The 13,543-nt window shown below is 46.3% G+C and overlaps 1 protein-coding gene across 2 annotated transcripts in view; it reads left to right on the plus strand.

Moving 5' to 3' along the window:
• Positions 1–13,543, plus strand: part of SLC12A7 (solute carrier family 12 member 7) — a 574,243-nt gene that overhangs the window by 268,600 nt on the left and 292,100 nt on the right. For both annotated transcript variants that reach the window (XM_040353352.1, XM_040353353.1), the window contains exons 4-5: positions 331–477; positions 2,874–2,928. In XM_040353352.1, the coding sequence (XP_040209286.1) occupies positions 331–477; positions 2,874–2,928 (202 nt within the window). The remainder of the gene's footprint in view (positions 1–330; positions 478–2,873; positions 2,929–13,543) is intronic.

The following is a 13,543-nucleotide window of genomic DNA, read 5'->3' on the forward strand; positions in this document are numbered from 1 at the left end:
TATTCACTGTACCTATAATGAGGCTTACCTGTAGGTAAGTTTGTGCACTAAGAATCGCATATCAAAAGGAGTACAAGCCAATCATTTAATCACCACTGACACCAGCCTCTAGATTGCATGTTCATGTAACCAATTAGGGTGTCTTTTTTTTTTTTTTTCTATTTGAATATAACTCAAAAGATTACAAATGTTGACTACCCCACGTGTATGCATACGCAAGGTAAAAGATGCTTCAGAGATGCATAATAAATGAAACCTAATGTATAACTCTTGATATGTAATCATATTAAAAATATGCAAATATTAATGTGGATGTGAATATTCTTTTAGGAGATACGAATGGGAACCTTTATTGGAGTATACTTGCCATGTTTACAGAACATACTTGGCGTAATACTTTTTCTACGACTAACGTGGATTGTAGGAACAGCCGGAGTACTTGAATCTTTTTGCATTGTTCTTATGTGCTGTTCATGTGTAAGTATTGAAACTATTTGTTTCCTTTTTTTCAGGGCATAAATTGTTTTGTTAGCAAATGCAGACTTTGTTAAAAAATGTTTTTCCTTTTTTGATGTTTTATAGTAGCAGATGCCTAAACGGGACTTCTGTAGGGACCAATTAAATGGGCAGGTTTGAAGCTCTTGTTTTGTTGCTATTGTTTCCCTTGTGATAAGTAACAACAAAAGCATCCACCTGTTCCTTCTCCTCTCTTCTATGTACATACATTCATAAACCTATAGATTGAGCCAAATGTGCATGTTTTGGATATTGCCAGGCAACAAATGTTTGCTTGATCGATTTCTTTGACTTATTCATGTCTTATTTGTAATGAAAACAATCAAGAAAATAAGTTTAAAAAAAAGCGTATGTTTTAAATAATGTAAACCTAACCAAATGGCCAAACCATAACTAAAATTGGCCATACACATGCAGTATATATTGTGTATGGTTAGTCATGAAAAGTCTAATGGATTCCTCCATCCATTCTTTACAGTGAGGGTGGATAAAGCTCTAACTGCGGCTATTGTATTTTGACAGCTCCAGAGGGCCATCTACTTAGCAAGTTCCATTCGTATCAAGAACTGACTGAATGTCCTACAGTGTATGGCCAGATTAACCCCTTCTTGCTGACAGTACGCAGCCTCACTGGACTAGGCTTATTTCATGGGGCTGCATATATGCATATCTGTCTTTGTGCTGGGAGCGTGCCCTTGCAGCTCAGAGACCGGGTCTCGCCAGAGCCCCATGTCCCATATGAATGATCAGGACCCAGAACTCCCAGTCCCGGGTCACCTGATCCCTGTGATAACTGAAATAGCCAAATCAGAGGCTATCAGTCACTGTGAAGCCTGCCCCATGTTTTCTTTCTCTCTGAGTGAAGGGGAGAGATACATTGGTGGTTATTTACTAAAGGCAAATCCACTTTGCACTACAAGTGCAAAGTGCACTTGACATTGCACTGAAAGTGCACTTTGAAGTGCAGTCGCTGTAGATCCGAGGGGGACATGCAAGGAATATTAACAGCATTTTAGCTTGCACATGATTGGATAATAAAATCAGCAGAGCTTCCCCTCATTTCAGATCTTCCCCTCAGATTTACAGCGACTGCATTTCCAAGTGCACTTTCAGTGCAATTTCAAGTGCACATTGCACTTGTAGTTTGCACTTGTAGTGCAAAGTGGAGTTGCCTTTCGTGAATAACCCCCAGTGTATGTAACTCTCTCCTTGAAGGGAGAAAGAAATAAACAAAATTGCATGTGTAAAAAATAAATAAAAGACAAAATGGCTCGATCAGGGTTTGATCTAAGTCAGGGTTATTACTGCTTGGGTCAAGTAAGGGTCAATATCGGGGGCAAAGGTAATTTTTTAAACTGGTATGTACCAGTGTGTTTTAGAAGAATAAGAAAAAAGCAAAATCCACACTACTGCTTCTGGACTATCGCTGCGATAATCGGGAGCAAGAGAATTTGTTTTAATTGTTCTCTGGTGGTAGGTTATGGTAGTAGCAAGAAATATATAGCTAAATAGGAAAAAGGAATACAAAATTTATTATTATTATTATTATTATTATTATGCCAAAGTTGCAAAATTTGTTCTTAGGCTTTAACATTTGTTTTACCTTTTTAGGCGCGAAGAGGTTAAATGGTACTGTTAAAGGCCGATCTACAAATCATAATGCCACATAGTAAAATGTTAACCGAGATTCTAACTTGGCAGATTGGTATACTTTGCTATATCTTGCTCTGAGGCCTGCAGCAGTGTTTACATCCCTCTGCTGGCTTCCTGACCTGACAATAGGGCACAACTGCACAGATGCAGACATCAAATCAAAAAGCCATCAGGGTGATGTAAAGAAAAGTTGGCCTTTTCTGATGTTTATAGTAGCAGATGCCTAATCGGGACTTCTTTAGGGACCAATTAAATGGACAGGTTTGATGCTCTTGTTTTCTAAGTATAGCAATTTGGGGGGGGGGGGGTGGCTAGTGAGGTGGGAGCTAAATTATAAGGAAACTTTGGCTTCCCTTACCCTTTAAATCAACTGCCAAATCTCTTGTGAATTCTATTGGAGATGCTGGAACACCAAAGGTGGATGGGCATGCCCCAAAGACCAAGGTGGATAGGAAGAGAGTCATGAATGATGTCCTATTTACTGAATAATGCAGAAAAGTCTGGGTTGCTAAATTGTTAGAATTTTAAACAAGGGAAAAAAACATAACAATGACCGGGCTACGCTTGAAAGATTACATTGGAGTGTTCATTCAAAAAGTGAGGTTTAATATGTTGGGGGTCAAAGACATTTAGGAAGAGTTTCTTAAGTTTTATTTAATTGCTTTGAATAATGTATTTAATAACTATTTCCTTTTTCATTTTAGACAATGTTAACTGCTATATCTATGAGTGCAATTGCAACCAATGGAGTTGTACCAGGTAAGCCAAAAATGTGATCATCTCCTTCACCTGAAATAAAATCCAAGCTTAAGTATACCACATGTTCCTCCTATTGATGCTGTATGCTTTTGTTCAGAATTGAAGCAACCTGAGTCTACTTACCCCAAGGTCTTCAGTTGTACAGGCCTACTAAAACTTTTTCAGTCCAGTCCCTATTAAAACCTGTTCTATACAGTGACTGCCCTTATCATGCTCCTCCCAAAACGTTTTTCTCAACTGTGTTCTATCAAGGGAAGCAAACATGGTCTGTCCCTGTAGTGGATCCTTCCACCTGTTGTCTTCACACAATGCTCTCAGTCCCTGTGGAGCAGGGGTAGCTAAACTTTGAGAGGTGGACATCTACCTGAATAGCATAGAAAGGGTCAAAGATCACTGGGATGCTGCACCCCCCCAAACAGTGCATATGCAAAATCCCCAAAAAGGAGGACCAGCATGAAGAAAACTTAATACATAATTTCTTTATTTTTTGTGCACCCTAAACACCTCTTAACCACTTCAGCCCCAGAAGGATTTACCCCTTGATGACTGATTCATTTTTTTTTGCGATGCGGCACTGTGTAGCTTTAACTGACAAATGCAATGTTGTACCCAAACAAAATATATATACCGTATTTTCCGGCGTATAAGACGATCCCCTAATTTTCCAGGAAAAATGTTGGTTTTGGGATATACTCGCCGTATAAGACTACCCCCTTCCTTCTAGTATTTCTGGAAGCTGAGGGTTAGCCAGAACAACCGCTGACAGAAACAGGCTTTTTTCAAGCCCCACTGTGCCATTACATGCCCCCACTGTGCCATTACATGCCCCCACTGTGCCATTACATGCCCCCACTGTGCCATTACATGCCCCCACTGTGCCATTACATGCCCCCACTGTGCCATCACATTACATGCCCCCACAGTGCCATCACATTACTTGCCCCCACAGTGCCATCACTTGCCCACACAGTACCATCACTTGCCCCCACAGTGGTATCACTTGCCCCCACTTTCCCCCCACTTTCCCCCCCACTGTGCCATCACTCACGTTTTGCAGGCCGGTGACAGTCTCCGTCTGCTGCGAGCGTCCATGATTTCAAAGCCGCGCCATCTTCTCAGCGTGTCCTGTGATTGGCGGAACACAAATTTCCCCAGTAGTGCCTCTGTTCTGTGTTCCGCCAATCACGGATGCCTTCTCATCTCATCCGAGGATGAGAAGGCATCCGTGATAGGCGGAACACAGAACAGAGGCGCTGCTGGGAAGATTTGTGTTCCGCCTATCACAGGACACGCTGAGAAGACGGCGCGGCTTTGAAATCATGAACGATCTCAGCTGCACGGAGACCTTACCCGGCGTATAAGACGACCCCCGACTTTGGATGCATTTTTTTCCATCCAAAAAGTCGTCTTATACGCCGGAAAATACGGTACATATATCTTTTTTTTTTCACAAATGGAGCTTTCTTTTGGTGGTATTTGATCACCTCTGTGGTTTAAATTTTTGCTATTTTGTGCTATAAACAAAAAAATACCTGACAATTTTGAAAAAAAAAAAAAAAAAAAATATATATATATATATATATATATATATATATATATATATATATATATATATATATATATATATATATATATATATATATATATATATATATATATATATATATATATAGTAATGGTGAGGATCAGTGATTTTTAGCAGAATTGCGGCGGACAAATCGGACCCCAAGTTACAGTGTTTGGTGACCAATGACACCAATACATTGATCAGCGCTATAAAAATGCACTGATCACTGTATAAATGGCACTGGCAGAGAAGGGGGTTAAGCAAGGAATGAAAAAAAAAACTGGCAGCTTGTGATTATGTATAAAACCTTTTTGGAATGGCTGTAGGACCTAAAAAAAACTGGGGATAGGCCACTGTTTACACACAGGTTCAACTGTAAATCACACCGGATCAGATGCGCAGCCCGAACCCAAACCCAATTTTTTTTATTTTTTTGCTGTCACAATGTAGAGTAAAAGATTTCCTATCATCTGTGCCCAGTCTTGCCACACAGAGTTAATCCAGCTCTGAGCAATCCTCTTTTATGGTTTAGTGAGATAAAACGGACTAATAGAGAAAAACCTTGGTCCATTCTGCCCCCCCCCCCCTTGCCGTGAGTGACAGGTTATTTACATATCTCATGCACTAGCTTGGAGACGGGCATTATTTTTTAATCCCCCCCCCCCCCCCCCCTTTTTCTGAAGTCATGTGGTTACTTTTCTGGATTTTGACTGTATGTTACTGATCATAGCAGAATTTAGTGTAAGAAATACATAGGACAAAATGCATGTTGACAAGGGGAGTGTAGAGGAGGGCGGGGAGTCTACGACCCACAGAATCTGCAGTTCTTATAACAGACAGAGGGGAGACATTTGACAGGTAAGGATACATGCCGGAGGCATCTATATCCTTCTAGATCAGCACCATGGCAGTAGTTTAGAAAGGATGAGTGTGGGTTTACATCCACTTTAATATTAATGAAGCTGATGATACCCTGATGACTGAGTTAAAGAACCCGCCAAGGGACTTTCTCTAGACCAAAATATGCCAAATCAGTCACTAGGCTGTCACAGAAATAGGGCTGCTACAGGTGTAACAATTGTAATGTCTGCAGCTCCTTAATATGCAGTGAAATCTTTGAACACCCACATAGCGCCAAGCCATACCGGATACAGAATTATGTGAACTGCAACACTGAATATTGTGTATATCTTTTAAAATGCCCATCTTCATTGGTATACCTTGGTAATACAATAGGACAGCCTTGGCTAAAACGGCAAAGGATGTTCCTATTGATGTCTCCAAACCTGTGGCTGTGCATTTTGTTGTAAAAAAAGTCCGGTACATGACCTTAGGGGCATGCTAATCAGGGCTCAAGTCCTGCGGGAACGGAGTTCCTGCACTTTTTTCACAGCAGGAACTCGGTTCCCTTTGCAGGACTAGAGCAGCCGAGCCACCCGAGCCAATCCTTCACTAAGCGGCGATGCCCAGCTCGAGTCACCGTCAGGGGCAGGCGAACCTTAGTAATCCTTTGTTACTGGCTGCTTCCTGTATATGGATTTATCAGGTAGTGTGCGGGTATTCTGTCACTTCCTCGATGCCGCAATGTCTCCTGGGAGCTTTTGTCATTGTTCCCAGGAGACATTGCGGAGGTCTGCCGCGAGTTATCACAGGATTTAGAAAGAACTTACTAAGGTACAGTGGATCAAAAAAAAAAAAACATGCGGTTTAGCAAATATGCATATGAGCGTATCATTTTTTTTTTTGGTGGGGGAGTGGATCTTGGGTGGGATCCACATGACTAAGCGCTGATACCCCAGTGCGAAACGCGTCAGCTATCCACCCCACTGTCTGCTGTGACTTGTAGTGCTGTTTCCATTTTTTACAATTAAACAACTTTTTAAGAATTTCGTGGAAGTGCGGCTGTCCAGTCTTTTCTCCGGTCTTCGCTTTGTGCATTGCCAGCACCCACGCTTCTGAGAGGACACTGATTGCTGAGTGCACTCACCTAGAGCGGTAGTTTCCCTTTTCTCTACTTTTTTCCCCAGGACTTGACCCCTGATGCTAATTGAACACGTCCGGTAAGAGACTGTCACTTACGCAGGGAGGTCTTCTTTTTAAGGTCATGTTGTCACGTGATCTTAAAAAAAGCACACCACTAGCGCCTCAAATGTCCAACGTTTTATCTGCAGTTTTTGCAGCACTTCAATGTGAAAGGGGTTTAATGATTTAGAGAAGATCTCTAAAGAGTGGACCAAAATTCCTCCTAAAATGTGTACAAACCTGACAACCAACTACAAGAAACATCTTATCTTATCTCTGTGCTTGCCAACAAGGGTTTCTCCACCCCAGAGAGGCCTTTTCAGCCACATTTGCTGTTGAAAGAGCGCACCACTAGGCCGCCATCACTGGGCGCCTCTCCGTGCACGTTTTATTGCTAAACTGCTGAACTATAAAGACCAAGACTCAGCATTACGCATGGCACGAGTGAAAGGCGATATACCCATCTTCCCTGATTTTTCCACTGAAGTACAAAAGCGCAGACAAAGTTTTACAGAAGCCAAAAGACGCCTAATGTATTAAAAACCTTAAATGTTCAATGCTGTTCCCTGCACGCCTCAGCGTAGAAGATAATGACCGCACCATTTTCTTTGAAACTCCCGAAGACACCATCACCTGGCTGGAGCGCAGAGAAACCAACAGGAGAGCAAGAAAAAAACGGGGTGAATATTGCGCTAACTCAGTAAAATTAAAACTAAAGCAGCTACACTACAATAAGACGAATATTGAACAGTGATGTAGGTAAAAAGGTGTAGCGCTGTGGTGCCATAGAGACAATAATTCCTCTAGGTAAGGTGCTAAATCAATAGATACTATACTGAAACAGTGATAAATACCATAAACAAACGTATAGTGATGAAACCGGGAGAGCCACCGATTAACCTACAATATATAGTACACGGCTGTGTAATGTAACCAGGGTCCACAGACCTTCTTATCTACACTTTTTTCAGGTACTGCAAACTTCCTACCGGGCCTCCCTTTCAATGTTCCCAGTTTGCCACCTGCACTAAAATACTTAGGCGGTGGCTGCAAACAGCATAGACATTCCCCTCCACAGACAGAGAACTGCTACTAGGAGTCACAAAAGTCTTGCTATATGCAAGACTTATTCAGTGAAGTTTCGCCCCCCTTGCACTACCTGAGAGACCTGGATTGGGGGTATGGTTTCACCCAGGAACCTAACCTGCCATGCCACACAAGCCTGACTACAATATGCCCTGTGAAGTTTGATCCCAAAGCTGAAATAATGCACACATTTTTATCACTCAAGGCCCAGATCCAGGATTGCTCAATGTTAATGTGTTACTTGAATGAAGTGTTTGATCCACTTCACATGCAAGTTACTGTTTTGTTATGGGAACATGCCTACACCAGTTGGGGTCTGTGTTTGGCTGGGTTGGAGGTAAGAGGGATTGTTAAGTCAAAAGTACAATGCGCCAGGTACAAATGCTATCATTTACAGAATGCATTGTTCAGTATACTTCTACATGCTTTGCTATATGGAGGGCTTGCCCACATGTATTGGGGTTGGACCCCCTCTTGTGTGACATTATGGTACTACATGATCAATCTCCTCTATTTACATCACACTTTACCATGACAGCTCTGAAACAATCTTAACTTGGAACGTTAGAGGATTACGAGACAGATAAACGCACAGCCATCCTATTAGTCATAAAAAAAACAAAGGGCAGACATTATAGTTCTTGTGGAGACACATATAGATGGACGTTTACAGCTTGCCCTTAAAATCCCCTGGATTGGCTGGGCATATCATTCAGTTTATACCACACACGCAAGAGTGGTGTCATTGCTCGTAACTAGGGGTGCAACAAATCAAAAAACTTCGGATCAGAGTCACGGATTGGATCATTTTTCGGATCAGCAAAAAAAAAATTTGTACCGTGGCTCAAGCACTTTCAGCATGTGTTTTAAAGCCCTCATTTTTCACCACCGAATTCGTTTTCGCTTTCGTTGTCACTCCTGTCAGTGAAACACCAAGGTGATGTCGCTTCAAATGCGCGGCCATGCTTGATGTATATGGCTTTCTTTCCTTCATCATTATATTTGACAGGGAAGCCAACATGCTTCCATACAGGGGATTTAAATGACGTGGGCCGTTCAAGCTCCTTCGTTCCTCCGCTTGCCATAACCACGCTGTGTGTGGACTGAACATGCGCACAATTTTTTTTTTTTTTTGTTCCTGTGATCTACTAGCAACTGCCGACTGGGTGACAAATGATTTCAAGACCTTGTAGTCTCCCCAGTTTTGGCCATCGAGCGTGTGCTGGCTTCTAGCTACGCGCTGGGCTTCCAGGGGTGGCCGGTGAGCTACGTGCTCCGGGGTACACATATGACCGGGCTCCATGTTCGAGTCAGTGTGCCTAGCCGACAGTCACCTCCGTCACCATGCGGAAGATGATCTGTCATGATGCTCCCAGCAGGTCTGCACAGGAAGGGTAAGTAGTAATTTCCCTACTTCGGTGGGAGGACATGGCTGAGCATTTCTGGAGAAGGGGGTTTCCACCTTCCTTCTCCCCTCTCCTTCCTCCTCCCTGTGCTCTGGGCCAGACTAGCTGTGTGACTGGGGTTCCGCCTGGGGGGGGCTCCATCCGATCGTGGGGGCTGCTCTGTCCGTCTCCATGGGGGTTAATTTGGCTGTTCTATGTGGGGGCTCTGTGTGGGGTCCCTGAATGTTTGTTTTTTGCGGCCTACTGTGTTTCTGCTGTAAGGCCCGGCTACGGTTCATGACCCAGATTCTGAAGCGTCCGAGGTAGCGGACTGCGGCCATTCAGATAGTGAGGATAACTCCGGGTCAGCACGCGAGAAGGCTCTGGTAAGTGATCTTATCACTGCGGTACGAGATACACTGAAGATTCTGCGGAAGCAGCTGAGGCGTCGGTTCCCTTTTGGGTTCCGCAAGCCGGTCCGCACTGCCAAGGTGTTTCCTTGCGTTTCTTATCTTGATAAGCTCTTATACAAGGATTGGGAAAAACCACAGAAGTTTTGTTCTGCCCCAAAAAATTTGGCGGTCCGGTACCCCTTTTGAGGAGAGTGTTTCCTAAAGAAATGGGCCTCTCCTCCGGTAGTGGACCCCCCTGTGTGCAGACTTAACAAAGTAACCACGTGGAAGGGGCTCCTGCTTTCAAGGACCCTGCGGACAAGAAGGCTGAGGAAATCGCCCGCTATCTATACACAGTGGTGGGCTCGGCAGTGCGTCCAGCGGTGGCTGGGGCTCTGGTGTCTCAAACTCTGACTGAGTGGGAAAAGATACTGCTCCAGGGGTTAAAGGCTCGTCAGGCACCTCCGGATGAGGTGGCCTTGGCTGACCAGCTAGTGCAGGGCCTTAAGTTTGTCTGCGAGTCTGACCTGGATACTATTCCCTTGCTGTCCTGAGCCTCGGTCTATGCGGTGGTGTTGCAACGCCTGATTTGGCTAAAGTGTTGGTCGGTGGATCAATCTTCCAAGAAGGCCCTGATGGATTTGCCTTTTAAGGGCGACAGGCTTTTTGGTGCTTCTCTTGATATTATCAAGAATGACACAGGAGGCAAGAGCACACTGCTCCCGCAAACCAAAAAGAGTCAGGAGCCACACCGTATGAGCTTATGAGTAAGCACTGAGTATCAGTGCGAAACGTGAGCTGTGTATCCCGTTTTCACCTTTTTGCTGTGGATTGTAGTGTATTCCATTTTACCATTAAAGGACAATTCCGGAATCTTTTTCCAGGAGTGCGGCTGTCCAAATATTTTTTCTTTTTTGTTTTGAGCCACACCGTAGGCAGGGCCCCTCCTTCACCACGCACAAGCATTTTTTTCCGTCCGCCCAGTGCTGGGGGTAAACGCTCCCAGGCTGACAAAGCGCCTGCTAAGGGTCAATAGCGACCCTGGTTTCGCAAACACAACAAGCCTACGGCAAAACCACAGTCCGCATTAAGGTCTGCCCCCACCCATCTCTCGGGTGGGGGGACGTCTTCGCGAATTCGCGACTCGGTGGTCGTCTCTGATCTCCGACCGATTCGTTTTCAAAGAGGTTTCCTCGGGGTACAAGATTGTGTGTTTTTTGTTTTTTCTCGTCCGCCGAGCAGATTTTTTCCCTCCAACCTCCAGCTTCAGCCGGCGCGTCTGGAAGCCCTGTTCGGGGCGGTTCAGGATCTGCTGGCATGTGGGTTGATCATACCTGTTCCGACACAGGAACGGTTTCAAGGGTTTTACTCAAACCTATTCGTAGTGCCAAAGAAGGACTGGGTCTGTTCAATCCTGGATCACAAAGCCCTCAATTGCTTTGAGAGAGTGCAAAGATTCAGGATGGAGTCAGTTCGCTCTGTTGTCACGGCTCACCATCCGGGGGACTTTCTGGCGTCCTTTGACATCAAGGACGCTTACTTGCATGTCCCCATCTGCACCAGACATCAGAGATTCCTGTGGTTTGCGGTCGGGGAGGATCACTATCAGTTTTTGGCTCTCCCCTTCGGCACCAAGGGTGTTTACCAAGGTGCTGGCTCCGATTTTGGCCCTGCTAAGGCAGCGTGGCATCGCTATCGTGAGCTACTTGGACGAACTGCTTCTGAGGGCCACTTCAAGCTCAGAATTAGAGGAGTGTCTCTAGCCTGTCAGACCCTCCGAGGATTTGGTTGGGTGTTGAACACCCAGAAATCGGTCTTGGCCCCGACTCAACGCCTGGAATACCTGAGGTTGATTCTGGACTCCTCAGTGGCGAGGGTGTTTCTCCCAGTGGAAAAGTTGCAGTCTCTTCGAACGGCGGTGCAGCGGCTGACATCCCAAAGCTGATCGTCACTCTGTTTTTTGCATGCGGGTCCTGGGTCTCATGGTAGCTTCCTTTGAGGTGGTGCCGTATGCTCAATTTCACACTTGAGTGCTGCAGAAGGAAATTCTGCTCAGATGGGACAAGTGCCCTTCGTCCCTGGCTCGTCAAATCCGCGCGAGCGACCGGTCAGGGCCCCCCTGGTTTGGTGGCTGACATCACCGGCACTTCTATCCGGGAAGTCGTTCCTCCCTATTCACTGGACGGTGATCACGACGGACGCCAGTCTTACTGGCTGGGGGGGGGGGGGATCTGTGGGGGTTCAGTCGGCCCATGGTCGCTGGACTCCGGAGGAATCTCACCTGCCGATCAATGTCCTGGAACTCCGGGCGATCAAGCTTTCCTCTTTGCGTGGTCTCAGAGGGTACAGGGGCGTCCAGTCAGGATCCAGTCGGACAATGCCACGGCGATGGCGTATGCCAATCATCAAGGAGGAACAAGAAGCGTGGCGGCAGCTTCAGAGGTCGCTCACTTCCTGAGTTGGGCGTAACGGAGCGTGCCGACCCTGTCGGCCGTATGCATTCCGGGTTGTGGAAAATTGGCAGGCGGACTACCTGAGTCATCAGATGCTGGACCAGGGAAAATGGTCTCTACACCCGGATGTGTTCCGCCTCATCTGCCAGAGATGGGGCACACCGGATGTGGGTCTCATGGCGTCTTGGCTCAGTCGAAAGGTATTGAGGTATGTGGCCAGGGTGGAGGTCGAAGGGATCCCAATGATCCTAGTTGCTCCGGATTGGCCTTGGCGTCCCTGGTACGCTGAACTAGTGCGTCTCGTGGCAGACATTCCCTGGCATCTACCGCTGTGAGAGGACCTTCTGTCGCAAGGTCCCATACTTCATCCTGCTTTACAGTCGCTGGTTTAACGGCCTGGCTGTTGAAAGCCAGTGTTGAGGGACCGAGGCCTGTCGGATTCGGTGATTTCTACCATGTTAAAGACACAGAAATCTGTTTCCAGGAGGATTTACCATTGTACCTGGAAGGCTTACATCTCTCCTGTGTGAGGAGATGGGGTGGTGTCCGCGTACCTATGCGGTTTCCAGGGTCCTGCTGTTCTGCTGGACCAAAAGCTTGCCTTAAGTACGATTTAAGGGGCAGATTTCTGCTTTAGCGGACTTTTTTCAGAGACCCTTGGTGACTCACTAGTGAGTATGTTTTGTATAGGGGGTTCGGCATGTGGCCCCTCCGGTCCGTCCTCCACTTCCTCCGTGGGACTTGAACCTGGTCCTCTCGGCACTTCAGAAACCGCCGTTTGAGAACATTAGGGAGATTCCCTTGCTGACACCTTTTTTAGAAGGTGGTCATATTGGTGGCTATAACATCCGTCAGGCGTGTTTCTGAGCTGGCGGCCTTGTCCTGCAAGGCTCCGTTTCTGGTCTTTCACAAGGATAAGGTAGTGCTGCGTCCGCAGCCTTCCTTTCTTCCTAAGGTCGTTTTCGGCCTTTCATCTCAATGAGGTTATTGTACTTCCATCCTTGTGTCCTCGTCTGTCGCATTCAAAGGAGACTGCGTTGCATTCCTTGGACATTGTTCGGGCTCTGCGGGTGTACCTGTCAGCTACTGCTCCGTTCCAGTGGTCTGACTCGCGGTTTGTTTCGGTAACTGGTCCTAAGAAGGGCCTGTCGGTCTCGTCGTCCACCATTTCTAGGTGGATCAGGCAGATCGTGATCCAGGCTTATGCCCTAAAGGGACGGGCGCCCCCCTTTCCTGTCACGGCACATTCAACCAGGGCAATAGGTGCCTCTTGGGCTTTCCGACACCAAGCGTCTGTTTCCCAGGTGTGTAAGGCGGCGACTTGGTCGTCCGTTCACACTTTCACAAAATTTTACAAGGTTGACCTAAGTGCATCTTCGGATGCTTCCTTTGGCCACAAAGTTTTGCAGGCGGCTGTTTAAAAGTTGCAACTCGCCTGGCGATCCCCCCTTCCCCTTTGGATGATCCTGGCCCTGGGAGCGCTTGACTGAGCGGCCTCCCTCCTGATAGAGAGCGGACCCCTGTTGTGTGCCATGCCCCCCTCTGTATGATGAATGATCCCCCGGACGATCCAAATCCGGACATGGTTGAGGCCCGACAGGCGCTGTGCAGGCTGCTACGGTGGCCCCCCTGCATGAGAAGAAAGGAGCCGAGTAAGGAAGATGTGAGAACCGGGGACCCAGGTCTGACATTACCCCTTACGCGGTAGTG

Source organism: Rana temporaria, chromosome 5 (genome assembly GCF_905171775.1).
Source record: "Rana temporaria chromosome 5, aRanTem1.1, whole genome shotgun sequence".
NCBI lineage: Eukaryota > Metazoa > Chordata > Amphibia > Anura > Ranidae > Rana > Rana temporaria.